We start from the raw sequence: 25,485 nt of genomic DNA, 5'->3' as shown, positions 1-25,485 counted from the left end.
GCAGAGCAGCGCCACTGGGAGCATGGCAGTTACGGGAAGCTGGGGGGGGGCCCAGTGTGAGGGTCAGGGTGGGGGGTACAGGATGGGACACAGGGTTGGGGTGGGGGCACAGAATAGCACTCGGTCTGGGGGACACGGGATGGGACACGGGGTCGGCGATATGGGACACCCGTGGGGCAGCACAGAGGATGGGGTCAGCGTGTCCCCAGGGGCGCTACCCCCGCTGGCCGAGGGGACACCGCTACGGGCCCGGGGCGGGGGGTGCAGGTGGCCCGGGGAGGGGGTGGTGGCCCGGGGGATGGTGACGCTCCGCCCTTCCCCGGGACGCGGGTCACGCCCCGCCGTGGTGGGACCAATAGAAGCGGGGGGAACCCCGGGGGGGCGGGGCCTGTGGGTGGGCGGAACTCGCTCCGCGCAAATACGAACGTGTTTGCCCGCCCGAAAGCGCTAGGGCCACGCCCCCTTCTCGCCACGTGCTTTCCCAGCCGGCTCCCATTGGCGGACGGGCCGGCGGGGGCGGGCCCTGTGGCGCTAACCGGAGGAGGCGGGGCGGGGCGGTTACAGGCGGAACTCTGCGCCAATGGGGCGGCGGAGCGAGGGCGGGCGCAGGGCGCGTCACCTGACCGGGACGGCGCCGGAGAGGCGCCATGGTGAGCGTTAGCGGGGGAGCGCTGGGATGGGGGGAGCGCTGGGATGGGGGGAGCGCTGGGATGGGGGGACTGGGAGCGACTGGAGGGGACTGGGAGGCGGGGGGGGCGCTTTGAGGCACTGCGGGCCCAGGGACGACTGGGCCCGGGGCACTGAGGGGAGCGGAGCCGGGGTGAGGGGAGCGCCGAGGCGGGAGGACCGGGGTGACCCTGTGCCGTGTGGGCTGACGGACCCCCCGCTGCCCCCAGACCACGGCGCTGACCCAGGGGCTGGAGCGCATCCCGGACCAGCTGGGCTACCTGGTCATCAGCGATGGGGCCGTGCTGGCGGTGAGGGCGGCGGCACCCGCGTCCGGAAGCCTGGGGCGGGGTCCCGGGGCAGGGCGCGGGGGGGGGGGGGGCATCTGGAGACCCCGGTCCCTGCGGGGCGGGAGGGGGGGGTGCAGAAGGGACACACCGGTACCTGAAGGTACTTGGATGCCTGGGGGGGGGGGCGCGACAGGCACCCGGGTCCGGGAAGGGGGGGAAGGGGTACCCGCATATCTTGGGCCGGGGGAGAAGGGGGTACCCGGATATCAGGGGGGGCAGACACTCGGGTCCTGGCAGAGTGGAAGGGGTACCCGGATATCTTGGGGGAAGGGGGGGCGTAGAAAGGGTACCCGTTTACCGGGGGGAGCAGACACCCGGGTCCCGAGCAGGGGGTAGGGGAAGGGGTACCCGGATATCTGGGCACAGGGGGGCTCAGACGCCCGAATCCCATTGACGCTGCGCTCCCCACCCCGCAGTCATCGGGCGACCTGGAGAACGATGAGCAGACGGCCGCCATCCTTTCGGAGCTGGTAGCCACAGCCTGCGGGCTGCGGCTCCAGCGCGGCCACGACCCCCCTTTCAAGCGCCTGTCAGGTGAGCGTGGGCTGTCCCTGGCCCCCACACCACCCCCAAGGTCAAGAGAGTGTCTTCCAGACTGTCCCCAGGGCGATGCCAGTGTCTCTGCAGTCCCCCAGGTCTCTGTGACTGCTGCAACTCCCCAGGGGGATAGTGGTGGCACTGCTGTCCCCGATGTTTTAGGGGTGACCCAAGTTATCCCCCCGATAGTGGTGGCCCTGCTGTCCCTGGGGCAGCTGTGACCCTCACAGGGTGCCCACGCCGGTGCCCCCACTGCACCCAGAAGAGCCCTGACCACCGCGGTAGCATGCCCAGCACCCGCACCCTGTCCCCGGGGTGGCAGTGCCAGCGTCCCTGTACTCACCCTGTCCCTGCAGTGGTGTTCGGGGAACACTCCCTCCTGGTCACTGTCTCTGGACAGAAGCTCTTCGTGGTGAAGCGGCAGAACCACGTCCAGGAGCCCGTTGCCGTCTGAGAGGTGTCGCCGAGAGGAAGGACGGTCCCCCTCACCCCCACTGTCCCCAGCGCCTCAGGGGAAGAGGGGGGGGCCGGCTCCCCTGGCCCTGCTGGCCCCAGGGCCCTGCAGCAACGCCCACTCGTGTCCCTGTCACCTCGAGGACTTTGGGGACTGGTCCTCTGCATCTCTATGGTCCCCAAGGCCACCTGGTGTCCCCTGTGTGCCTCAGGGCTCTGCAGTGTCACCCCCCCACGCACATTGTCCCTCTGTTGAGGCAATAAATTATGTCCTGGTCCCCCTCAGTCTGGCTTCCTTGGGGGAGGGGGGGATACAGGTCCACTCAGGACAGGGCATGGGGTGAGATGGGGCCTTCACGTAGGAGAGGGGGACGCGGAGCCCTTCGGGGGCTTCCACTCCCTGCGACACCCCAGGTCACCCCAGCATCTCCTGCCCTCCCCCAGTGACAGACTTGTCCCCGTGTCCAGGCCAGCGCTTTATTGGCACGCGCACACACACACGGACGGTAGCCAGCGCGGAAACAAATAAATAATAGGGAGCGGAGGTGCCAGCCGTATCAGGAGGCACGGAGACACCCCTGTCCCCAGCAGGGCACGGGGGTTGGCAGTGCAGGACCCGCCTTTGGCTTGGCGCCCTGGGGACTGGTCACAGTGTCCCCCGTGGCCCCAGGGACAGGCCCTGGTCCCTTGTTCCCCCATCCCTCCCCCCCACCCTAGCAGCCAAATTCAAGGCAATGCAGGAAGCTGAAGGGGTGTAAACAGTGCTGGGTCCAGCCACAGGACGTCCCCCCGCTTCCCCCGTGCCACCCCCATCCCCAGAGCATTGTCACCCCCAGGCTGGGAACAGACCCCCGTCCCCATTGGTAACCCCATGGCACATTCCAGTCCAGTCCCAGTGAAGCAGCAGGTTCATCCCCTGGGCATGTGGGGACTTAGCCCCATCCCTCGCCCCCCACGTTCCCCCCCCCCAAGCTTGGCCCCTTCCAGCACAGTCTCCAGGACGCAGCAGGATTTGTCCGTCCCCCTTGTCCCCGAGGTCCCCGTCACTTGACGGGCTCCACAACCAGCACCTTGCACTCCCGCTTGGCAATCTTGTCTAGGGACAGCACTGTCTTCTCGGAGGGCAGGTAGAGGGGACGCCCCACAGGGGACCCCACTGGCGGGGTGATGGCGCGTCGCTCCATCACGCTGCCTGACCTGGGTCGTGGGGAGGTAAGGGGGGGGGCTACCCTGGGTGCCTGTAGGGCTGCCTGTCGCTTCCCCACATCCCTGCAGGGCTGGCTGTCCCTCCCCGCGTTCTCCCCCAGAGCCATCTCATCCTGTGTCCCCCGAGGTGTCCCCCTGATGTGTCCCCGTCAGCCCCGGCCGCCCCCCCACCACATCCACCCTTGTCCTGGGTGTGCCCCAGCCCTGTCCTGCCTGTCCCCTCCCCACGTCACCCTTCTGTGTGCCCTCCCCAACCCTGCTCTGATCCCACCGCCATGCCCCTCTTGTTCCAGGTGTCCCTCCCATGCCCTGCCTGTCTCATGTGTCCCCCTGCCAGGTCCCTGCTGTCCCCCTGTACCTCATGAGGTGGCTGCGGGATGGCTGCTGGTGGGAGAAGGACTGGGACCGGCCCAGCCCGGCCTGGTGCCGCTCCACCAGGTCCCGCACAGCCGGGCTGCTGGGGCTGCTCTTGCGTGACACGGGCCGGGCCTCAGGCGGCGGGTTGGCCACGCTGGCCGTGAACTGCAGCTTCAGCTTCATGTGCTGGGACATCTGGGGACGGACAGAGGACGCGGTGACGCCAGGCCAGGCCCCAGGGTGGCCGCAGGGGCCCCGAAGCCAGGAGGCCTCACCTCGAAGAGGCCGGCCCGCAGCGCCTGGAAGGCCACGCGGATGGTGAGGGCGCTGCCCTTGCGCGAGTAGCCCAGGTTGTTGAGCGGCGTGTGGCACACGATGGCGTCCAGCGCCGCCTGCGTGGCCCGGCGCTCCTCCCCGGACAGCTTCTTCCCTGTGGAGACCACCAGCACGGCGGGGACGGGACCGCTGGCCCCTTCCCAGCCACCTCCAGCACCTCCTGGCTATGACTGTCTCATCCTGATCGCTCCCCCTCCCTCGCCCCGTCTGTCCCCTCTTAGCTACACCCAGAGGCACGCCCAGCCCCTCTGACCCTTGCCCACCCGCTCGGGCCCCTGCCAGGCCCCGTCCCCTCTGTCCCCACCGGCCGTGGCGGTCTCGGGCGTCCAGACGAGGCGCACGGCCAGGAAGTCCTGGAGGTCGTTGAGCAGCGTGTAGGTGACGGTGAAGCGCTGCCGGGCCCGCACCGGGGACTCGCAGGCGGCCGTCATCACAAAGCGCGGCCGCTCCAGGCGGATGCTCGGCAGCCTGGGGATGGCAGGGGGGTACTGACGTGGGGGTGGCCACCGGGAACCGCGGGGACGCGGCATTAGCAACGGGGTACAGCCCCGTGGAGCCCTGAGGATGTGGGGACAGGAACATGGAGATGGCCACGAGGCAGCCCCAGGATGTGAGGTTAGTGGCACAAGCAGGGGCACAGATATCGCTGGGTTCCCCCTCCTTGGGCAGGAGGATCTGGGGGCCCCTCCCCGCTTGGGGACAGGATACATCAAGGACCCTCGGGGTGGCTCTCACCGGTAATGCGTGTAGATGCTGCTGGTGAAGGGCAGTTTTGGCGTTGACCACTGGATCACGGCCACCAGTGGGACCTCCAAGCCCTGGGTGGGGGGACAATGGGTCAGAGATGTTCCTGTCACCACTGCTCCCAGCGAGGACGGTCCCCAACATCCCCACATCCCCCTAGGCTCCCTGGCAAGGACAAACACCCCAGGGCCCAACAAGGACAGCGAGGACAGTGGCCCCACATTCCAGCCAGGGTGGTCTTTGCCGCCCCCAGGGGAGGACAAGGACCCCTGGACCAGCACAGCACCCCCCAGGCCACCGACCGAGATAGTGGCCCCTGATCCTGGCCCAGACATCATCTCCCAGCTAGGACAGTCCCTGCCCAGGATGTCCCCCAGTGTCCCCTCATGCCTGGCCTCAGGGCAGTCACCCCTAGTGTCCCCCAAACCCTGAGGGTTGCCCCTGGTGTCCCCTCACCTCCTTGGCGTCCTCGGGGGGTCTCTCGGGCGCCTGGAGCTGGAAAAGGAAGTTGTGCTCCTCGAGGGCGCTGAGGGCACAGGGACAGGCCGAGCCAGCGCCGGCCACGCGGCAGAAGGCGCCCACAGGCACCTCGCCCGAGTGGTGGCTGCGGGACAGGGCGTGGGGACGGCTCAGTGACGCGTGGGGGCCTGTGCTGCCCGCCTGAGGCTGGCAGTGCCCCCCAGGGCTCCCCCACGGCACGGCCCCGTCCTGAGGAAAATGGGGGGCCCCGTGGGGTCTGGGAGACAGCATGGCCGTGTCCCCCCCACCCCAGAGACATTCCCCAGGCTGTCCCAGCACTCACCAGACGTCATCGACCAGCAGCACAGAGCCATCAGGCATGACAGGCAGGTAACTGGCATTGAAGTTGGGCAGGATCTGCACATCCCAGAGCGAGATCTCCTCCTGGGACCAGCCGTTGAGCACTGGGGGACGGGGACATCAGTGGACAGTGCAGGGGACACCATCGTGGCCCCGACCAACCCGTGTCACATCCTCCCCTGCCCCGCACCCTCTGCTCCGTCGCAGCCACCCCACAGGCACCACCCCTGTCCCTGTGCCACTGTCCTGTCCCGCTCACCTTTGAGCACGGTGAGGTACTTCCCGGACACGGTGAGCTGGCGGCATCGCACCACGGGCGGGGGCAGCACCGTCAGCAGGGTGCTCACTGCGGGGACACGACTGGTCAGGGAACACGGGATGTGGGGACACAGGGAGGGAGAGGGGACGCAAGGATGCTCCTACCCTGCGCCTTGAAGGCCCCCTGCTCCTGGCGGAAGACGTGTGCAGGCGCTCGTGTCTGCAGCAGACTTAGGTACCCGCCACCCTCCTGCAGCTCGGGCGGCTCTGTGTCCCTTTTCCACACTGTCACCACGATCTGGGGACAGTGGGGACATGGGTCATGGCTGGCCCAGGTCCAGTCCCGAGCTCCTCCTCTGTCCTCACGGCTCCTCCTGCCCCCACACCTACTCCAGGTAGGATCCCGTTCCCCATCCCGTGTCACTACGCTGTCCCCAAGGTGCTCACACTGTGACAAAGGCCCCCTCCTGTCCCCAAATTCTACCTTGCCCTCGACAGACCCAGACAGGAGGACCAGGGCTAGATCTCTGTGATCATCAGGATCCTGTCCCTGATGACTGAATGTTGTCCCCAAGGCCCCCCTTCAGGTCCCCATGCTGTCCCCAAAATCTCCACGCTGTCTCTGAGGTCCCCTCCCATCCCCAAGGTCCCCGTGCTGTCCCCACACTATCTCCAAGGTCCCCTTCCATCCCCCCTCAGCCTCACCTTGGCCTTGACGGTACCAGGCGGCAGCTTGTCAAGGGAGATGGTCAGGGGGAAGATGACCTCGTCCGTGGACACGATGGGGTCCTCCACCGGTATCTGGGGACAGAGCAGGGCTCAGCACCACGGTGGCCCTTGGCCCCATGCCCCTCCGCACCCCCCTCGTCCTCCCCCAGCCCTTGGCCCCACCTCTGCCCACTGCCCCTTGTCCCCACATCCCCCTTGTTCCCAGGCCCCTCCCTTGCTCCCACATCCCCTCGTCCCCCACGTCCCCCCAAATCCTCCCTCGTCCTCATGTCCCTTCCCAACTCCTTCTTGCCACCATATTCCGCCCCTCGCTGGTCCCCATCACCCACCCCAGCGGCGGGGCGCCCCGGGGGGCCCTGGCTGTGCGTCAGCAGGGCCCGGCAGTCCCGGAAGACGGTGGGCTCCGGCAAGGCCCCGCTCCCGGTGCCGTCCCCGGTGCCATCCGGGTCCCCGTCCCGGTCCCCGCCGGCCTCCGTGCCGCCGGGGCTGACGCTGGCCAGGGCGGCCAGCGAGGCAGCCAGCTCGGCCCAGGGCGGCCGGCCCGGCCCGGTGCCGCCGCCGCTGCCGGGGCGGCAGCGGAGCACCAGGAGGAACCGCACGGTCTCGCCCAGGTAGAGGTGGTTGCGGCGGGGCAGCGCCCGGTACCGGCCCGGTTCCCCCGACAGCAGCTCCCGGGCCGCGAACGGCACCGCCGGGAAGTACATGAAGTAATCGCACTGCGACTCCATGGGCAGCGGCCCGCGGCGGGGCTCAGGGCCGGGGGAACCGGGGGATCTTAGGGGCAAGGGGCAGACCTAGGGCCAGGGCGGGTCCGGCGGGACTCCGGGGATCGGGGGGTGCCGGGGCCTGGCCGTTACGTGGGGGTCGGGGAAGGGGGGTTCGGGCGGAAGAGCGCCGGGGGGTGATGCTGGGGCACCAGCGGGTTCCGGGCCGAGGGAAACCCCGGAGACGAGGGACCCCGGGGGGGAGGGGGGATGCCGGGGGAGGGGGGGGGGGGGGGGGGGAAAGCCGGCCGAGTGTGCCCGGAGGGTCTCCCGGAGCCGGGCCGCGCCGGGGGAGGTGCCGAGAGCGGGCCGGAGGCTCCCGGGAGCGGCGCTGCCGGAACGACCGGGCGCGGCAAGGAGGGGCGGGCGCAGGGCGCGGAACCGAGCCCCGAGCGTCCAGGAAGGGTCGGGCAGCCGAGCGCCGAGCGCATCGATGATGCTCCTCGGGCACAGGGACCAATCATCCCCGGGGGGGGGCGGAACTTCCGTTCCTGCCGCGCCACGCGATCTCCCGAGTGATTGGCAGCAACAACACCTAATCAGCGGTCTGATTCCAGTCTTTATTGCCATAGTTACCACGAAGCGAGCCTTGACGGGGCGGGGCCTGCGCCAGCCTCTTCCCCCAGGGAGTGGAGGGGGGCTGGTCCCCACCGGGGCAGGGGAGCCATTACCTGGCCCTGGTAAACTGAGGCACGGACCTGTACCATGGGGGCGGGGGGGCCATTACCTGGCCCTGGTAAACTGAGGCACGGACCTGTACCATGGGGGCGGGGGCGGATCCCCACCGGGGGCAGGGGGGGCAATTACCCGGCCCCGGTAAACTGAAGCACAGGGTGGTACCATGGGAGGACCCCGATCCCTGTCGGGGGTAGGGGTGGCCATTACCAGCCCAGGTAAACTGAGGCAGAGCTGTACCGTGGGGGGACCCCAATCCCTGTTAGACTGGGGGGGGAGGGCAGCGTTACCCACAGCAGGTAAACTGAGGCACAAAGTGGTTCCATGGGGGGACCCTGATCCTCATCAGGGTTAGGGGGGCTGTCGCCTGGCCCAGGTAAACCAAGGCACAGCGCCATTCCCGGGCCACGCATGGCTGTCGGGGTTCCCCCCGCTATCCCCCGGGCGGGACGGACGCGTTGCCCCCCCCAAACTGTCGCTGGTCGAGGATGTCCTTGTACTGCAGCTCGGGGGTGGCGAGGCGAGCGCAGCGCTCCCGCTCGGCGGGGGGCAGCCCAGCCCGCAGGGCGTACCCCAGGATCTGAGCCCGGCCGGGGGGCTGGAAGGGGCGGAGGCGGCCGTCAGGGATGGCACGGGCGGGCAGGGGTCCGCCACCCTGCAGGCAGCGGCGGGCCAGGGCAGCACGGTGCTGGCGCAGGCGGGCCACCTCCTCCCGCAGGCGGGCGGCTCCGAAGGCCTCGGCCCGGCGCCAGAAGGACCGGTTGAGGTGGGCGTAGAGCTCCCAGTCGAGGCTGTTCCAGGCCCGCAGGCGGGCGGCCTGGGCGGGCGAGACGCGGGGGGCACCCTCAGCGGGGCGGCCGTTGTGGGCGAAGGCGGCCACGGCCTCCTCGGGCCAGCACAGCGCCTCGCGCAGCAGCACCAGCGACTCGTCGAAGTGCTCAGCCAGCAGCACCAGAGCGAAGGCCCGCTCCAGCCCCGCCAGCGCCGCTGCCACCGCCGCCCCGTCCCCGTCCCCCACTGCCGGCAGGCCGAAGTCGAACCACTGCAGGTTGCGGGCGTAGTGGTTGCCCCGTGCCCCGGCCTCGTAGAAGCGCCCTGGGGCCGCCAGAAAGGCGGCCAGCGACGGGGCCCGCCGGAAGGCCGGCGCCACAGCCCGGTAGTAGGCGAAGGCCGACTCGCCCAGCGTGCCCGGGTCCCGCACGATGGAGAAGTAGAAGCTGTCGTTGGGCATCACCTTCTGCACCTGGGCAGGAACCGCGGCGGCGGCTCGGCACCCCACCGGGGCGGCCGCCAGCTGCGCACCCCCGCCCCCGCCGTCCCCCCCGCTCCCTTGGGTGTCCCCCAGCTCCCCCAGATGCCCCCGGCTCCCCCCAGCCTCCTCCGCCTTCCCCAGGCATCCTGTCGCCCCTAGATCTCGTCTGCCTCACGTGATGTCTCCCGTCTCCTCCAGACATCCCGCATCCCCCCCGGCATCCCCTGGCTCCGCCAGACAGTTTCTCTTTCCAAACCTCCCCAGACCTCCTCCATCTCCCCGTGACGTCCTCCACCTCCCGCAGATGCCCTCAACCCCACCCCAGCCCTGGCCCCCACCCCTCTCCACCTGACATCCCCCAACCCAGCCCCACTCCCCCACGTCCCCCCTTCTTTCCCCCCACCCATCGTGTCCCTGCTGTCCCCCCGCATCCCTGGTACCTCCGTGAGGTTGAAGCGCATGTGGTGGCAGATGATGTCAAAGGGGGGACCCCCTGGGCGGTACCCCTTGACCCGCTCGGCCCGGAAGGGGCCGGGGTACCCGAACTGGTAGCGGTGGGGCAGGGCGAAGCGCAGCCCCCGCGCCTCTCCGAAGCGGTGCAGCAGGTTGACCACGCTGCTGCCCCCCGTCTTGTGGGTCTTCAGAAACACCAAGTGGGTGTGGGGCTGGCAGGGTGCCGGGGGGCGGCCGACGGGGGCCACGGGGGCCCTGAGGATACATGGCAGGGTCAGGGGGTGCCAGTGGGGATCCCCCATCCTGTCCGGCCCCAGCCGTCCCAGGGGGCTGCAGACCCCCTTCCCATCCGTCCAGTGGATGCCGAAGGCGTCGGGAACCTGCATCCCCCCTGACCTGGGACATCCCCTGGGTGAGGCCCCAGGCGATTTTGGGAATGCAGCGTGTGGTGAGCAGGGGGACCGGGGCAGGGGGTGTCTCACCTGCGCTGGAAGGGCCCCCCCAGGAGCTGCACTGTGAAGCCGATGGTGACGCAGACCCCCAGGGCAGCCCCCAGCGTCTGAAGCCGGCAGCAGGCAGGTGGCAGTTTCATCATCCTGCGGGAAAACGGTGGCTCAGGCAACCCCGGCATCACCTTCCTGGGGGACATAGGGGTGCTGCCACATCGGGGACCCCACGTTCCCACCAAGCCAGTCGCATCCCACCCAGTGGGGGCAGAGCCCCGGGACCGCCCAGAGCCACATCGTGGCGCCGGGGGGGTCTGCGGGGCATTGGGCACCCGCCAGCCTGGCCCCACCCAGGGACAGCTGGGGCCGTTACGGAAGGGGACTGGCGACAGGGACAGGGACGGGCCACTGTCCTGGGGAGACCTCTGCCACAGCCATCCCTCCCTGTGCCCCAGGACCCCCCTGTGTCCCCAGGCCTCTCTGTCCCACTGCAGGACCCTCCGCTCTCCCCATCTCTCCAGGAAACCCCTGTGTCCCCCTGTCCCCCTCCAGGACTCCCCCCCCCACCTTGTCCGTTCCAGGAGCCCCTGTTCCCCTCCATGAAATGTCATCTGTCCCCCACAGCCCCTGTCCCCGAGATGCCACTTTCCCCCCCCATACCTTCTCAAGGACACTCCTGTCCCCTGACCCCATGTCCCCAACTGCATCCCAATATCTCTCCTGTTCCCCCCCGTTTTGCTCCAGGTCCCTGGGACCCCTGTGGCCCCAAACCCGTGTCCCCCCCTCACCCCCCTGTGTCTCCCTGTAGCCGCCCAGCCCCCTCCACAGCCTGTCCAGCCCCCTGCCCCCATGTACCCCCAGCCTTGCCCCAGGGCCCACTCCGTCCCCCCAGGTTGACCCCTAGACCTGCATCTCCCCTGCCTCTCCTCCAGGACCTCCTTTTCCCCCGGGTTCCCCTGACTCCCTGTCCCCAGACCCCTGGGTCACCTAAGCCCTGGGTCCCCCACCTCTCCCGTTGCCTTACAGCTCCCCCCCCATCCCCCCATGTCCTGCACAGCCACGTGTACCCCTGGACCCTGAGTCGCATCAGGACCCCCGTCCCCTGCGTGACCTCACAGTCACCTCGTCCCACTGTCCCCAGCGTCCCCCAGGCCGCGTGGCTTCCCAGACACCGTCCCGCTGGGGCTCCCCGCCAAGTTCTGTGCCCCCCCCGTGCCCCGTGAACCCTGTGTCCCCTCCGTGCCCCTCGCCCCTCACATGTGCCCACCCTGTCCCCCACAGCCCTCCAGACCCCCGGCTCCCCGTGTGCCGGTGTCCCCCGACCCTCTGTGCCCCCACGGTGCCCCTCAGTGTCCCCCCGGTCCCAGTGCCCACTGGTGTCAGTCCCGGTGCCCCCCGGTTTCCCCCCCTCCCGGTCCCGGTGTCCCCCCCGCACTCACCGCGGACGCGGGGCCGCTTGCTCAGCCCCGCCACATTCTGCCGAGCTCTCGGGGGGGGCTCAGGGGCAGCCCGGGGCTCGGCACGGGGGGGCTCCGGCCGCCCCGGCGTCCCGGGCAGGGGGTCCGGCCGCCCCGGTCCTGCTGTCGCGGGAGCCGACGCCCGGGGGGCGGGTCTCGAACGCCGGGCCGGGGGCTCGGGGGGGCCGGTGTCCCGGCGGCTCCCGATGTCCCGGCCGCTCTTCGCGAAGTTTTCTCCTTTGTCTCCCGCTGTCCCGCCCCGCCCCGCCGCACCGGGACGGCCCCCGGTACCGGGACGGCCCCCGCGCCCCCGCCCAGACGCGGCGGGACGCCCCGGGACCGGCACCGGCAGCGGGACGGCCCCCCCGCCCAATGCCCTCGTCCCCCGCCGTAGCGGGACAGACCCGGGGGCAACGGGGGGCGCTCCCGAGCACGGCCCGGAGCCAAGAGCTGCCCCCGCTCTCCGGGCTGCGGGACTGGGGGAGACTGGGAGCACTGGGAGGCACTGGGGGGACACTGCAGGGCCTGGGGGTCGCAGAGGGGGCACTGGGGAACACTGGAGGGGGGGACAGGGAGAGGATGGAGGAGTAGGAGGGATGGAGGGACAGAGGGAGTGCACACGGGGGGACTCGTGGGGGGCAGAGCTGGGGCAGCAGGACGGGGGGACACCCCAGAGCAGAGGAGGCCGTGGGGAACCCCCAGGCTATATGGGGCGGCAAGGACTCCCCAGTCCCGAGGGGGCTGTGGGGACCCCCAGGCTCTTGGAGACGCCAGGGCCGAGTGGCACCAGACGGGGCCTCGGTGTTCTGGGCCTGTAGGGGCTGTAGGGGACCCCCAGCACATGGGGACCTACGTGACGTACGGGTCGGCTTAGGGGAGCCGTGGCTTTGCGGGACGCCAGGGCCTGGTGGAGGCTGCGGGGCACCCCGGGACATGAGGCACTTGGGGGTCACAGGGCGCTGGGGGACCCCTGGCTCCAGGGGCTGTAGGGACCCCCGGGACACCCCCGGCTCCGGGGGCTGTAGGGACCCTCGGGACACTCCCGGCTCTAGGGGTTATACGGACCCCGGGCCGATCGGGCCCCGCCCCTTGCACGTGACCCCGGGGGCGGGGCCGCGTCTGCGCACTGAGCTCCCGCAGCCACGTGCGGGGCCTGACGAGGATCGTCAGCGCGAGGCAGGACGGGGGGAGGGGAGGGGAGGGGGGCACGTGACCACGGGGGGGATGGGGAGGGGCGGCCCCCTCCTCGGTGGGACCCCGGGGGTCTGAGGCCTCCCTCGCCCCCCCGGGGCAGGCCCGGGCCCTCTTCCCGCCTCGGTGAGGCCGGGCCGGGCCGGGCCGGGCGTGCCTGTGGGTACTCGGGCCCCCCCCCCGGGCCGGGGGTGCTCCCGCCCCCCGCCCCCAGCCGCCTCGCTCTCCCCCAGGCCCGGCCGCCGCCATGCCCCCCCGGCGCTCGGCCCGCCTCCAGGGCGCCTCCTGCAGCTCCGGCTCCTCCGCCGGGCCGGGCACCGGCTCCAGCCCCGCAGCGGGGTCGGCCGGGGCGCAGAGCAGCTCCCCGCCGTCGGCTCCCGGCAGCCCGTGAGTGGGGCGGGGGGGGGGGGGGGGCGCTCAGCCGGGCCCTGGGTGCACCCTGCCGCCGTGCTGTTCCCGCAGGGACCTCAGCAGCGGCGGCTCCGGCAGCGACTTCGAGGACACGCTGCAGCTGCGCAGCAAGCGGGGACCCCACCGGGCGCTGAGCCACGGCCCCGTGCGTCCTGCCCCTCCTTCCACCCGTGCCCCCATCCTGAGGCTGCTCCAACCCTTTGCCGTGCCCCCTCCCAGGTCTCGAAGCGTCCCCGGAGGAGGGAGCCCAGCGGGGACAGGAGCAGTCTGGCTGCGAGCAACCCAGAGCAAAACACCCTCTTCGAGGCTGTCAGGTCGGCCAAGATCGCCGTCGAGGTAACCTTGCTCCTGCAGCACCCTGGGGGGCCCAGCCGGCTCGCACAGGGGATGAAGGGACACAGGGGTCCATGACGTCTCGAGCGGGCGACTCGGGTGTCCCCCACGGGCCGCTGTTTGATGCTGGCGGTCCTGTGCCACAGACGGTGGTGGACGACTGGCTGGAGACCTACAAGCAGGACCGCGAGACGGGGTTCCTGGAGCTCGCCAACTTTATCATCCGCTCCTGCGGCTGCAGAGGTGGGGGGGTCTCCGCCGGGTGCTCTGTCTTTCTGTGCTGCTGGCGGGGCCCGGCCCCCCCCTGGGGACCCCCGTTACACCCCTGGCTCCCCCGGCAGGCGTGGTGACCCCGGAGATGTTCAGGCACCTGCAGAACTCGGAGATCATCCAGCACCTGACAGAGAAGTTCGAGGAGGTGCTGGGCGGGTGTGGGGGGAAGGCGGCAGCGGGACTGGTGGGGGCCCGGCTCACCCTGTGTCCCCCAGGATTCGGCCGACTACCCGCTCTCGCTGGGCACCCAGCCCTGGCGCCGCTTCCGGGCCGGCTTCTGCGAGCTGGTGGCCGTGGTGGTGCAGCGGTGTCAGTACAGCGTCGTCTACGACGAGTTCCTGATGGACGCCCTCATCTCCCTGCTCACCGGCCTCTCTGACTCCCAGGTGCGGGCTTTCCGCCACACCAGCACCCTGGCAGGTAGGCAGCTCCCCGGGGGGGCTCCCGCGGGCTCCCCACGGGGGTCCCCGCTCCCACCACGCTGCCCGCCCAGCCATGAAGCTGATGACGGCGCTGGTGAACGTGGCGCTGGGCGTGAGCCTGCACCAGGAGAACAACCAGCGGCAGTACGAGGCCGAGCGGAGCAAAGGGCCGGGCCGCCGGGCCACCGACAGGCTGGAGGCTCTGCTGGAGAAGCGCCGGGAGGTGGGCAGCAGCGGCGGGGGGCTGGGTGGTGACAGTGGGGGGCCGGGCCCTGTCTGAGCCCCGCTGCGTCCCCCAGCTCCAGGAGCAGCAGGAGGAGATCGAGAACATGATGAACGCCATCTTCAAGGGCGTCTTTGTGCACCGCTACAGGTTGGGGCTGGCCCAGCAGCTCGGGGGCAGAAGGGGGTCTCGTGACTGGGGAGAAGGGGCACGGAGCGTGGTGTGGCCGGGCCGGGAGGGCAGGTGGGAGCACTGCGGGGACAGGGATGTCGCTCCCCGGGGGACCACGGTGTGAGCCTGGGCGGTGCCGCGCACGGCAGGGACGTGGTGCCCGAGATCCGGGCCATCTGCATGGAGGAGCTGGGGACATGGATGAGGAGCTACGTGGCCTCCTTCCTCACCGATGGCTACCTCAAGTACATTGGCTGGACCCTGCATGACAAGGTGGGCCAGGGATGGGGGCCGGGGCCCACGGGGCCGGACCGGGGGTCCCGCTGACGGCCCCTGCCCCTGCAGCAGCGGGAGGTGCGCCTGCAGTGCGTGAAGGCGCTGCAGGGGCTGTACTGCCACCGGGACACGGCCGCCCACATGGAGCTCTTCACCAGCCGCTTCAAGGTGAGGGGGGGCCCGCGGGGGTCCCCCGGGTGCCGGCAGGCTGTCACCGACCGCATTCCTGTCGCCAGACCCGCATAGTGTCCATGGTGCTCGACAAGGAGACCGACGTGGCTGTGGAGGTGGTGAAGCTGCTGACAATGATGCTGGAGTGAGCCTGGGGCTGAGGCTGGGGGGGACGTGGGGGCACAGGGCCCACCAGTGAGAGGGGACAGGCGATGGGGCTGGAGGGCTCCTGGGGAACGGGGTCCTGCTGCGAATGCAGGGTCCTGGGGACGCGGCCCCACAGCAAGAACAGGGACGGGGGAAGCGGGGCTGGGGGACGGGAGAAGCGGGGACCCCCGCTGTTGCTCGTGCACAGGAACGTGGAGGAGGCGCTGACGGAGGAGGACTGCCAGAGCGTCTACCCCGTAGTCTACGTATCCAGCCGGGCGCTGGCCTCCGCCGCCGGGCTCTTCCTCTACCGCAGGTGAGCGCGGGCCGGTGCCTGGCACAGCCCACCCCGTGACAGCGTCTGGCCCCCAGCCCACCGCTGCCCGGCACCGGAGCTGCCGTCACCCGGCCGCAGCCCCCACAAAAAGCCGAGCGTTTTCTGCCTGCCAAACCCTGAGTCAGGCTCGGTTTCCTCCCCATTCCACAGTGGGGAACATCTGGCAGGCAGCCGGCGGAGGCCTTCGTCCCAGGCTCGTCAGCACCGTCCCTAATGAGAGCGGGACCTGGGGCAGCCGCATCCGGCCCGGGGGTCGCCGCGGGGCAAGCGTGAGCCCAGCACGCGCTGGGTCAGCTGCCCCGAGCCCCGGCCGCTCGCGCGCTCGTGCTCCTGCGCCAGCCTTGGCGCGCTCGGCGGAGGGGAGGCCAGCGGCGCCGTGTTTACCTCGGCGCAGGCCTTGGCGGCTCTTGGCAGCGGCGGTGTTTGGGCTTGTCCCGACCCCGTTCCCCCGCACAGCTGGGGCGGCAGCAGCTGCGCGTGGCGTCAGCCCGGGTCCTCCCTGTCCCCCGGGGCTCAGGGTTCGGGTGCCGCCCCAGGGCCGAGGCGGGGGGGGACCCCCGTGTCTGCGTCCCCTGGGGCTCTCTCCCCAGAGCAGGGGGTAGGTGCATCCCCCATCTCTGTCCCTTGGGTTTCTGGTCCCCACGTGTCCCTCGTCTCTGTCCCCAGAGCAGGGGGTACGTGGGGCCCTGGTGACCCTGTCCCTTGGGGCACTCCCCCCTGTATGTCCTGCTCAGGCACTTGATAGCCCCGTCTCTGTGTGCCCCCGGGGTTCTGCCCCCCTCACACCCAGCGTGGGGACATGGGACCCCCGTGTGACCCTGTGCGTGTGTCCCCAGGCTGCTGGACCCCCAACGAGAGGTGGGCAGGGAGCCGTCTCACGATGGGGAGAACAGGACCTTCTTCCGGCTGCTTCTGGCCTTCTTCATCGAGAGTGAGGTGAGAGCGGCCGCAGGGGGCCTGGCAGGTCGGGGTGGGGGCCCTGCCTGCCCTGACGGTCCCTGTCCCCCCTCCCCAGCTCCACGAGCATGCGGCCTACTTGGTGGACAGCCTGTGGGACTGTGCCGGGCCCAGGCTGAGGGACTGGGAGACCATCAGCGCTTTGCTGCTGGAGGAGTCGCCCACTGAGGGTATGGCACTACCAGGAGACACTGAAATGTGCCGTGACACCATGGAGGCGTCACTGAGAGACAGTGGGATACGCTGGGATATCACTGGGAGATACTGGGATATGCTGGGATGTTGCTGGGACCAAGTGGGCTGCATTAGAACACCCTGGGACACCCTTGAGGTGTACAAGGACGTTGCTGGAACACACTGGGAGATGCTGGGATACACTAGAATGTATTGAGAGATCACGGGGAGACACTGCAGGATTGCTGCAATGTACTGGGATATACAGGGATGTCACTGGGAGACACTGGAGTTGCTGTGGGACATCTCTGGGAGATGCTGGGATGTGATAGGAAGGCACTGACGTATCACTAGAACATACGGGGACATGCTCGGATGCTACCGGATTGTGCTGCGACATTGCTGGGGTGCTGGTGGGTGGTCAGGGGACATACTGGGATTTGTTGGGATGCACTGGGATTTATTGGGATGCCTTGGGACCCTCTGGCACAGCAGAGGGGGTGCCAGGCTGCCCCCCCAGACACCTCATTCCCCTCCCCAGGCCTGGCAGACCAGCAGGAGAAGGCACTGGTGGAGATCCTGGCAGCCAGCGTGGTCCAGGCAGCCGAGGGGCAGCCCCCGGTGGGCCGTGGACCGGCCAAGAAGGTAACAGGGCTGGGAATGGTGCTGGGGAGGGAGCAGGGGGCCCCCCCAGGCCACCCTGAGCCCCCTTTCTGCCCCCAGCCCTCGGCCCGTGAGCGCAAGGCGCAGGTGGAGGAGAGAACCCGTCTCACCCACTGCCTTGTCCCGGCCCTGCCCCAGCTGCTGGCCAAGGTGAGGGGGACCGGGCCCCCCAACACCCCTGGGGGCCTGGGGAGGGTCGGCGTTGACACCCCCCCCCGCTGCTGTCTCCCAGTTCTCAGCCGACGCTGAGAAGGCGGCTCTGCTCCTGGAGGTGCTGCGCTGCTTCGACCTCAGCATCTACTGCACCGGGCGGCTGGAGAAGGTGCTGCCCCCTCGCCCCCCGGGCAGGATCCGGCCCCCCGGGGCTGGGGCAGAGCCGCTCGGCCCCTGGGAAATGGGTCTGCAGGGACGGGATGCCCGCGGGTCCCCGGGTGTCCCCCTTGGGAGGCTGTGGGCCCTGTGCCCCCCACCGAGGGGCCGTCCTTGCCCTCTCCGGGGGAGGGCTGTCTGTCCCTGCGGGAGGCTGCAAGTCCTCTCGTCCCCGTGGGCAGCCCCGTGACCCTCGTCCCTGGGGAGGCAGCGTGTCCCCGTGCCCCTGGCAGCCTCCTCTCCCCGCAGCACCTGGAGCTGGTGCTGGGGCAGCTGCAGGAGGTGGTGGAGAAGCACGCGGGGCAAGCGGTGCTGGAGGCCGCGTCCCGCGCGCTCCACGCGCTCTGTGACCCCGAGCTCGCCCTGCACGGCCGCGGGGACCTGGTGCGCAGCCGCCTGGCCGACCAGCTGGCCGACAAGTTCCACCAGGAGGTCACCGAGCTGCTTCAGGTAGGGGGGACGGGAGAGGGACCCTGCGTCTGGGTCGGGGCTGGGGACTGCAGGGGCCAGGACAGGGACCTGAAGATCCGGATGTGGACCTGGCGCCTGGGATGGAGCTTGGGCCACCCCAGGGCAGGGACCTGGACTCCAGGATAGGGCTGAGGACAGACAGGGACCTGGCGCCAGGACAGGACTGAGGACAGGAGAGGGACCAGGACTTGTAGGTACAGCGGTGGCCTGGGCAGAGACGGGACTTCGGCAGGGAAGAGCCGGTCTGGGAGGTGCTGGGTGGGAGAGTGGCGAGGAGCTGTGGGGAGTGGGGTGTCCCCAACCCCGCGTGAGTCCCCAACCCCGCACGGAGCGTCCCCAACCCTGGGCCCTGCCCAGGCCTCGTCCCTGGACGAGGAGGAGGTGTACAGCATGGCGGCCACACTGAAGAGGATCTCCGTCCTGTTCAAGTGAGTGGGGAGCCGTGGGGCCACACCACCCCTCTGCCCGCGCCCCCAGGGGTCCCCCTGTGTCCTTGTCCTCCTCCACATGCCTGTCCCTCTGCCCCTCGTGTGCCTGGCAGCCTGTCCCCTGTGCTCCACATGTCCCAGTGCCCTGTTCCTTGCCCTGTGTGTCCCCTGCCCCGTGTGCCCCCCGTGTCTCTGTCCCCCAGCGTCCTGTCTCTTGCCCCACATCTCCCCTCGCCCTGCTGATGCTGCTCTGTCCCTGCAGCGCCCACGACCTGACACCCTGGCAGCTCTTCGAGCCCTGCGCCCAGCTCCTGCAGCACACTGTGGACACGGGCGAGGTGCCCTCGCAGGTACCGACCGCCCTGGGGACCCTGGGGACCTGGTGGGGATGTGGCTGCTCAGCACCGTGGCCGTCCCTTGCCCACATCTTCCCCCACAGGTCCTTGTCCCTGCTATCACGTGCCTCCACTTCCACATCCTCTGGGAGCTCTCGCGCCTGCCCAGCACCAACATCCCCCAGGTGAGCGGGTAGCACAGGGACAGCCCTGGGGATGACTTGGGGCAGCCCCCGTGTCCCTAAAGGCCACCGCGTGCCCCTGCCCAGGAGCAGCTGCAAAGCCTGAAGACCAGAGTCACCTCCTTCTGCTCGCTGTGCCAGAGCTGCCTGTCCGACGTGGACGCTGGCGTCCAGGAGCAGGTACGCAGGGGCCGGGGGGACACGGAGCGGGGGTCCAGGCCTGGCGCCGAGCCCGTCCCTGTGTCCTCAGGCCTTCGTGGTGCTCAGTGACCTGCTGCTGGTGTTTGGGCCCCAGCTGCCGCAGGACGGGCGGGAGGCGCTGGCCCCGCTGGTGCTGCTGCCCGACGCGGGGCTGCAGTCCCAGCTGGCCGCCTTCCTCATGGACCACGTCTTCCACCACACCTGCAGCCACGAGGAGCTCTCGGCCACGGGTACGTCCCCTCCACGCATCCCAGGACTGTCCTCCGGGATGCCTGTCCCCCGCACCGTCCCATCCTGTCTCCACAGAGGATGGCGAGAGCCGCATCGCGGAGCTGCACCAGCGCCGGGTGCTCCTGGCCGGCTTCTGCAAGCTCATCATCTACAGCGTGCTGGAGCTCAGCGCTGCCTCCGATGTCTTCAAGCACTACGCCAAGGTAAGGGGTGCACGGGAGGGCTGTCCCGCTGGCCCCGCGATGGCTCGGGGACACGGCCCTGTCCCCTCCTCTCCAGTTTTACAGCGACTATGGGGACATCATCAAAGAGACGCTGAACTGCACCCGGCGGATCGACCGGCAGGAGTGGGCCCACACCCTGCTGCTGAGCTTGCAGCAGGTACGGTGCTGGCTGGGGGCTCTGGGGGCTCTGGGGTCATCCAGGAGGCTCTGAGGGGCTCTGGGGGGTCTCCAGGTGGGTGTAAGGGGTCTTTGGGGTGCTCTAGGGAAGTCTGCGAGGCTCCAGGAGGTTTGGGGGGGGTCTGGAGACATCCAGGGGTCCAGGAGGCTCTGGGGGCGAGGGGGAAGGGGGGGGGTCTGGGAGACTCTAGGGGGTGGGAGGGCATCCAGGAAGCTTGGGGTCTCCCGGGGGGTCTGGGTGTCTCCAAGGGGTCCCACACTGACCCTCTGTCCCCACGCAGCTGATGACAGAGCTGCTGCTGCAGCAGGGCCCCGAGATCCGGGCGGCCGAGGCTTTCCTGGAGATCCGGGACCTGGCGCGGCGTTTCTCCCTCCTCTTCAGCCTTCACCAGCTCCGCAACCGCCCGGCGCTGCTCAGCGTGCACAAGTGCGCGGGGCCGGGGGGCTGGGGGACCGGGGGGCCAGGCCGGGGCTCAGCCTGCCCCCTCACCCCTCTGCCCCGGCCAGGGAGGGGATCCAGTTCGCCTTCCAGGAGCCTCCGGGCCCCGGGCCGGGGCTGCCACCCCTCAACCTGCCCTTCCTGGAGGTGCTGAGCGAGTTCTCGCCCCGGCTGCTGCGCCCTGACAAGGCCCTGATGTGAGTGGGGGGTGGGGGATGCCCGGGGGCTGACGGGGTCCCATTTGGGTCCCCCAGCACCCTGCAGGGCCCTGGTGCCGTGTCGCCCACCGCGTCCCCCCGTCCCCCCGCAGACTGGCCTACCTGGAGAAGACGTGCCAGGAGCGGCAGTGGCCGGCGCTGCGGGACGCGCCGTGGCCGTCCCTGGTCGCCTACCGCAGCTCCCTGCAGCCGCAGGAGGAGGGGGGCTCCGTCAGCAGCCGCAGCACGGCCCCCCGCCCCCCGCCCGGCTCCGCTGCCAAGAGGCCCCGCATGGACGGTGAGGCGGGGGCTGAGCCCCGGGGACCCCATCTCCTGGGGCCGTGCCACCCCCAGCACCCAGGCTGGGCTGGGGGGGCTCTTCCCGCTCTGTCTGTCGCTGAGGGGACCCCGGCCAGAGGCTGGGCCTGGGGTGAGGCTCCCCAGTACAGAGGGAAGGGCTCTGGGGGACAGGAGGCGCAGAGGTGGCAAAGGGGGGTTCCTGTCAGGGCCGTCACCTCTGCCGGAGCCAGACTGTCCTCGGGGGGTGGGGGACGGGGACACGGCTCGGGGACAGGGATAGGGTGTGGGGATGGGGTGGGGATCCCCATGCTCAGCCCCCTCCCGCAGCCCCCTCGGAGCTCCCCGACTCCAGCCCGTGGCCAAGCAGCCGCCTCCCCAGCCCGGCCCTGACCTCCACCATGCTGCGGGGCGCCAGGCCCCCCCTGCCCCGCCTGCGTGCGCAGGACCCCGGCTCCGACCCCAGCCTCCTGCAGAGGTGAGCGGCTGAGCTGGGGTGAGACCCCCCCCAAACCGGATGCCCCCCACTCAGGGCCCCCCTCTGATTCCATCCCCTCCTCCAGCAGCAGCTCCCTGTCCCACCGATGCAGCGGGATCAACCGGTGAGCGAGGGCCGGGGGGCATGGGGTGGGCACCAGAGGGGACCAGGTGGGCATTGGGGCAGCAGGGGGAGAGTCTTGGGGAGGGTCCTCCACCTCCCTCCCTTCTCCCCCAGGCTCAGCCTGATGGTGGAGGAGGAGGAAGAGGAGCAGAAGGAAGAGGAGGAGGAGGAAGAGGAGGTGCTGATTGAAGAGGAGAGCAGTGAGGACAGCCCAGAGCAGGACAGGGTGAGGCCACCCCCTGAGGGTCCTCCCAGCCACCTGCCCCTGCACAGCTGGAGTTGGGGGTGCCCGGGGGTGCCCCCACCCCACCCAGCCCCAATCTGCCCCCTCCAGACTCTGCTGGACCCCCAGGATCAGCTCCGGGACCTCTTTGACTCGACCATCCTGGGCATCGAGGTGAGCTGGGGGAATGCATGGGGCCTCATGGGGAAGAGGGACCCCACACTGGGGGGGGGGGGGGGGTGTGTCTCACAGGCCCCCTCTCCCCGCAGGGTGACTGAGCGAGGGAGCCCTGGCAGCACGGAGCAGTTTGGTGCCTGTTTATTGTTGTTACGAGCCCAAATCTGGGGGAGCCCAGCTCCCCGGGCCCTGTTTGGTGATGCTTAATAAATACTTGTTTGACAGCCGGTGTCGGGGCGCAGCTTTCCCTTTCCGGGCGCGGGTCCCCGGTGTCGGGGCGCAGGTTCCCAGTGCTGGGGGTCCGCAGGCTGCGGGTCTCGGCGGGGTCCCCGCTCAGAGGCGCAGCACGTAGGAGTCGCTGTGGGTGAGGTAGCGCACCCAGCGCTGGGGGGGCCCGGCCGGCCCCGGCAGCCGCACGAAGCGGACGTGCAGCCCCGAGCACGTGTGTGCGGGCAGCTCGAAGGCCAGGTTGGCCGGGCCCAGCTCCAGCAGCGACGCGCGGCTCAGCCCCGGCACCTCCAGCTGCAGGGAGGGCGCGGTGACGCCGGGGACGGCACGGGACACCGGCCCCCCACGGCTGCCCCCCTCCCCGACGGGAGCGTGTGTCCCTGCCCGGCGCCAGGCCCCGCAGGCTGGAGGGGGACAGGTCCCTGCCTGTCCGGGGCTCCCTGCCCAGCCCCCCCAGCCCTCACCTTGAAGAGCGCGGAGAGCTGCGACCCGCCCTGGCAGCGCGGGATGTCCCAGCGGAGGGACTTGGTGCCGGGCTGCAGCTCGGCCGTCTGCTCGGGGCTGCTCAGCTCCTGCGCCAGGCTGGGGGGACGGCGGGGTGAGCGGGTGACGAGACCGCGAGCAGCCCCCAGACCCCCAGGCGCCAGCACCCACCTGCTCACGCCCTTGGGCACAGGCAGCTGCAGGCAGACGTTGAGGGCTTGGCTGGAATTTGGGGGGAGCGGGGTCAGCAGCCAGGCTCTGACGCGGCCCCCCCAGCCCCCCGTGCCCCTACCTCTTGGGGGGCAGGTCACAGCGGAGCTTCAGGTACAGCCGGAGCCTGCGGGGAGACGAGGCCGGTCAGAGCCGGGGGTCGCGGGGTGAACTCGGCCCGCAGCCCACCACCGCGCAGCCAGCCGCTTACTGCCCCCGCCCGGTGAAACGGGGGGGAGAAAAAAGAGAATTCGTAGGTTGAATAAAAACCCGGATCAGTAACGAAACCACAGCAACAACGGGAGCCCCGAACCGCTGCGCAGGAGGCGGCTGCTTGCCGCCCCCCCGCCCCGCCCCGGTCCAGGCCCCCCCAGCCCGTTAACTCTGTTCTGGCCGGAACCGGGGTCACCCCCAGGGATGGTCAGAACGGGGGTGCTGCCCCCACCCCACGCCCCCCCACTCACCTCCCCGTGGGGTCCTGGTCCACGGTGGGGAAGAGGCGGAAAGGCAGAGGCGAGGGGATGTCGTCTGCCAGCTGGTACTGCATGAGCGTGAGCTGGGGGAGACGGGGCTTAGGGGCGGCTGCCACGGCCCCCCCCACGTCCCCAGTGTCCCCTGGTGCCCCTCACCTCCCCCTGGCTCGGGGTGACCTTCAGGACCCTCCCGCTCTCAAACTCGTCCAGCTTGATGGAGCTGTGGAAGGCGCATTCATCCACCCGGACGGCCGTGCCGTAGCCTGCGGGGCATAGGAGGGTGCTACGGGGTAGCGGGGGGCAAAGCAGGGGCTAGGGGGGTGTTGGGGGGCAGCCGCGGGTGTTAGGGGGGTGCTGGAGGGCAGGGGCAGGTATCGGGGGGGACTGCGCTCACCCCGCAGCTCTGACTTGCCCACGCAGAACTCCTCCGTCAGCCCAATGCGCATCTCTGTGGGGACAGAGGGGGCACCCGGTGACCCCGGGGGACAGCCCTGGCTGTCCCCCACCCCCCTTACCCCAACCCCGGCCCCCCCTTACCCACACAGCTGGGCAGGTAACACTTGAGGCGAATTTCCCCCTGGACGTCCACCTTCATGGGTGTCCCCTGGGGAGAGGGGACGTGGGCTGAGCTGGGATGGGACAGGACGGGGGGTGGATGAGACCTGGGGAGAATACGGGGGTCCCAGGGGGTGGGGGGGGCCTGGGGGCAGTACGCAGAGCCAGAGCACCCAGGGGACATGGGGCGATGCTCTGGGGACACGTTGATGTGGGAGGGCGTGGGGCAGGGGCTCCCTGTGCCCGCTCACGTTGGCAGCGATGACCACCGTCAGCCTTTCCACCACATCCACGAAGACCTCGTTCCTGGTGCCCTGTGGCCAGAGAGGGGGGTCAAGGCTGAGGGGGGACAACAGGGGGACACGGGGACACTGGGGGGGTCCTACCTGCTCCCCCCGGGGTGGCAGCACAGGGCGGCTGGCGGCCGAGCTGGGGGCCACTCTGCTCTGCTGCGTCTCGGCGCCGAACTGCAATGACATGCAGGGGGACACAGGGTTTGGGCACCGCAGCCGGGGGGGCCGGGGGGGGTGGGGGTGTCCCTGGGTCCTCACCAGCCCGATGGAGCCCAGGTCGAGGAGGCTGAAGGGTTTGGTGGCCACAGGCTCCGTGTGCATGAAGTTGCGCAGCACCTCGGGTGCCGTGGTCTGGATGTAGCCGTAGTCCTGGGGGGCCGGGGGGGCCGTCACCCCTCAAAGCTGTCCCATGTGGACCCTGAGGTGTCCCCTGTCCCCTTCTTTCTGGGGTGTCCCAAATGGGTGTTCCTGGGGGCTCCTGTCACCCCCTGAGCTGTCCCCAGCCCCAAGGGGGTGCCCACCACCCCAAGGTGTGTCCCCAGCCCCATGAGGTGTCCCCAGTGTCCCCCGGGGTGTCCCCTGTTCCCTTCAGGGAGTTCTCGCCATGCCAAGGTGTCCTCACCCCCCCCAAAGGGCATCCCCAGCACCCCCAGGCGTGTCCCCAGCTCCCCTCGGCAAGTCCCCACCAGCATCTCATCCAGCAGCTCGTAGATGAGGGCGAAGTTGAGGCTGACGTTCTTCTCGCTGAGGGGCCCGCAGAAGTCCCGCAGCAGCGTCACCAGCCTGCAGCAGGACCCGCAGCCATCAGGGGGTCCCCGTCACCCCCCATCGCGCCCCCCGGCCATTCCGTACCTGTTGAGGAACTCCACCAGCGTGAAGGGCGACGCGTCCGGCGTCGTGGTGGCCACGAAGTAGAGCCCCGCGTGTCGCACGTGGACAAAGTGCCGGCCCTCGTGTGTCTGGGGAGGGGAGCAGAGCCGTGACCCCCGCGGGACCCCCACGGAGCCTCCCCGTGTCCCCCCAGCCCCGCCTTACCATGAAGACAGGGGCCTGGTCCCCCGGCAGGGAGGTGATCCTGCGGTAGAAGGTGTCAGCAAGGTCCATACTGGTGCCGCAGGTCTCCCCACGGACTGGGGGGGGTTAAGGAGAATGGGGGAAACACGGGGGGGGGGCTGGGGAGCCCCCCAAGCGGGGGGACCCCTGGGGGTGCAGGGAGCGGAGGATACAGTCCTTGTGGATGAGCCGGTCGCCCTTGGAGGAGAGGATGAAGATCTGGGACAGCATCGCCAGGCTGGGGGGGTCAGGCGGGGTTTGTGTGGGCCCCCCAGGGCCCTGCAACCCCCTCGAGCTCTGCGCACCCCAAAGCCGCCTACCTGAGACCACCACCCGCCCGGGCCCTGCCCCAGAGCCCCCAGCACCCTGTGCCCCCCCAGCACCCTG

The 25,485-nt window shown here is 70.2% G+C and overlaps 5 protein-coding genes across 7 annotated transcripts; 2 read left to right on the top strand and 3 right to left on the bottom strand.

The window, feature by feature from the left end:
* The first annotated feature begins 558 nt into the window (after positions 1 to 558).
* Positions 559 to 2,284, top strand: LAMTOR4 (late endosomal/lysosomal adaptor, MAPK and MTOR activator 4). Of its 2 annotated transcripts, none has more exons than XM_074814020.1 (4): positions 559 to 650; positions 897 to 977; positions 1,433 to 1,550; positions 1,954 to 2,284. In XM_074814020.1, exons 1-4 carry the CDS (start codon positions 648 to 650, stop codon positions 2,268 to 2,270), a joined length of 519 nt encoding a protein of 172 aa, XP_074670121.1. In that variant the 5' UTR covers positions 559 to 647; the 3' UTR covers positions 2,271 to 2,284. The 2 variants fall into 2 exon arrangements, with proteins under 2 accessions (XP_074670121.1, XP_074670122.1); XM_074814021.1 differs by having other exon boundaries at positions 569 to 650; positions 1,910 to 2,284.
* Positions 2,285 to 2,864: 580 nt separating this feature from the next.
* On the bottom strand, positions 2,865 to 7,461 carry TRAPPC14 (trafficking protein particle complex subunit 14). Its single transcript, XM_074814027.1, has 11 exons — positions 6,785 to 7,461; positions 6,432 to 6,527; positions 5,892 to 6,024; positions 5,728 to 5,814; positions 5,452 to 5,572; positions 5,106 to 5,253; positions 4,641 to 4,723; positions 4,210 to 4,373; positions 3,845 to 3,999; positions 3,571 to 3,764; positions 2,865 to 3,203 (listed from the first exon to the last, which is right to left on the bottom strand). Exons 1-11 carry the CDS (start codon positions 7,181 to 7,183, stop codon positions 3,050 to 3,052), a joined length of 1,734 nt encoding a protein of 577 aa, XP_074670128.1. The 5' UTR covers positions 7,184 to 7,461; the 3' UTR covers positions 2,865 to 3,049.
* A 304-nt stretch (positions 7,462 to 7,765) lies between these two features.
* GAL3ST4 (galactose-3-O-sulfotransferase 4) lies at positions 7,766 to 11,766 on the bottom strand. Of its 2 annotated transcripts, none has more exons than XM_074814024.1 (4): positions 11,485 to 11,766; positions 10,082 to 10,237; positions 9,587 to 9,854; positions 7,766 to 9,137 (listed from the first exon to the last, which is right to left on the bottom strand). In XM_074814024.1, exons 2-4 carry the CDS (start codon positions 10,228 to 10,230, stop codon positions 8,328 to 8,330), a joined length of 1,227 nt encoding a protein of 408 aa, XP_074670125.1. In that variant the 5' UTR covers positions 10,231 to 10,237; positions 11,485 to 11,766; the 3' UTR covers positions 7,766 to 8,327. The 2 variants fall into 2 exon arrangements, with proteins under 2 accessions (XP_074670125.1, XP_074670126.1); XM_074814025.1 differs by having other exon boundaries at positions 10,082 to 10,195.
* STAG3 (STAG3 cohesin complex component) lies at positions 10,645 to 22,026 on the top strand. The gene is made up of 37 exons (XM_074814022.1): positions 10,645 to 10,789; positions 10,854 to 10,896; positions 11,072 to 11,892; positions 12,377 to 12,667; positions 12,927 to 13,080; positions 13,156 to 13,249; positions 13,324 to 13,440; positions 13,584 to 13,680; positions 13,779 to 13,855; positions 13,926 to 14,130; positions 14,204 to 14,355; positions 14,432 to 14,505; positions 14,676 to 14,799; positions 14,872 to 14,970; positions 15,039 to 15,118; positions 15,329 to 15,436; positions 16,294 to 16,393; positions 16,473 to 16,584; positions 17,130 to 17,233; positions 17,312 to 17,401; positions 17,484 to 17,573; positions 17,870 to 18,070; positions 18,449 to 18,519; positions 18,782 to 18,869; positions 18,959 to 19,039; positions 19,124 to 19,216; positions 19,287 to 19,467; positions 19,544 to 19,671; positions 19,748 to 19,849; positions 20,151 to 20,296; positions 20,377 to 20,505; positions 20,619 to 20,803; positions 21,133 to 21,280; positions 21,366 to 21,404; positions 21,518 to 21,629; positions 21,738 to 21,800; positions 21,896 to 22,026. The coding sequence occupies exons 1-37, from the start codon at positions 10,645 to 10,647 to the stop codon at positions 21,902 to 21,904; spliced, it is 4,953 nt and encodes a 1,650-aa protein (XP_074670123.1). The 3' UTR covers positions 21,905 to 22,026.
* On the bottom strand, positions 21,925 to 25,453 carry AP4M1 (adaptor related protein complex 4 subunit mu 1). The gene is made up of 15 exons (XM_074814023.1): positions 25,272 to 25,453; positions 25,081 to 25,175; positions 24,898 to 25,004; positions 24,732 to 24,828; positions 24,304 to 24,414; positions 24,139 to 24,219; positions 24,004 to 24,066; positions 23,735 to 23,801; positions 23,592 to 23,645; positions 23,354 to 23,460; positions 23,189 to 23,280; positions 22,807 to 22,851; positions 22,686 to 22,736; positions 22,496 to 22,613; positions 21,925 to 22,325 (listed from the first exon to the last, which is right to left on the bottom strand). The coding sequence occupies exons 1-15, from the start codon at positions 25,327 to 25,329 to the stop codon at positions 22,137 to 22,139; spliced, it is 1,335 nt and encodes a 444-aa protein (XP_074670124.1). The 5' UTR covers positions 25,330 to 25,453; the 3' UTR covers positions 21,925 to 22,136.
* Between the last annotated feature and the right edge of the window lie 32 nt (positions 25,454 to 25,485).

This window comes from Strix aluco, unplaced genomic scaffold (genome assembly GCF_031877795.1).
Source record: "Strix aluco isolate bStrAlu1 unplaced genomic scaffold, bStrAlu1.hap1 HAP1_SCAFFOLD_125, whole genome shotgun sequence".
Classification (NCBI taxonomy): domain Eukaryota; kingdom Metazoa; phylum Chordata; class Aves; order Strigiformes; family Strigidae; genus Strix; species Strix aluco.
Note: the sequence above shows the minus strand (reverse complement) of the source record. Positions and strands in the feature narration are given on the sequence as shown.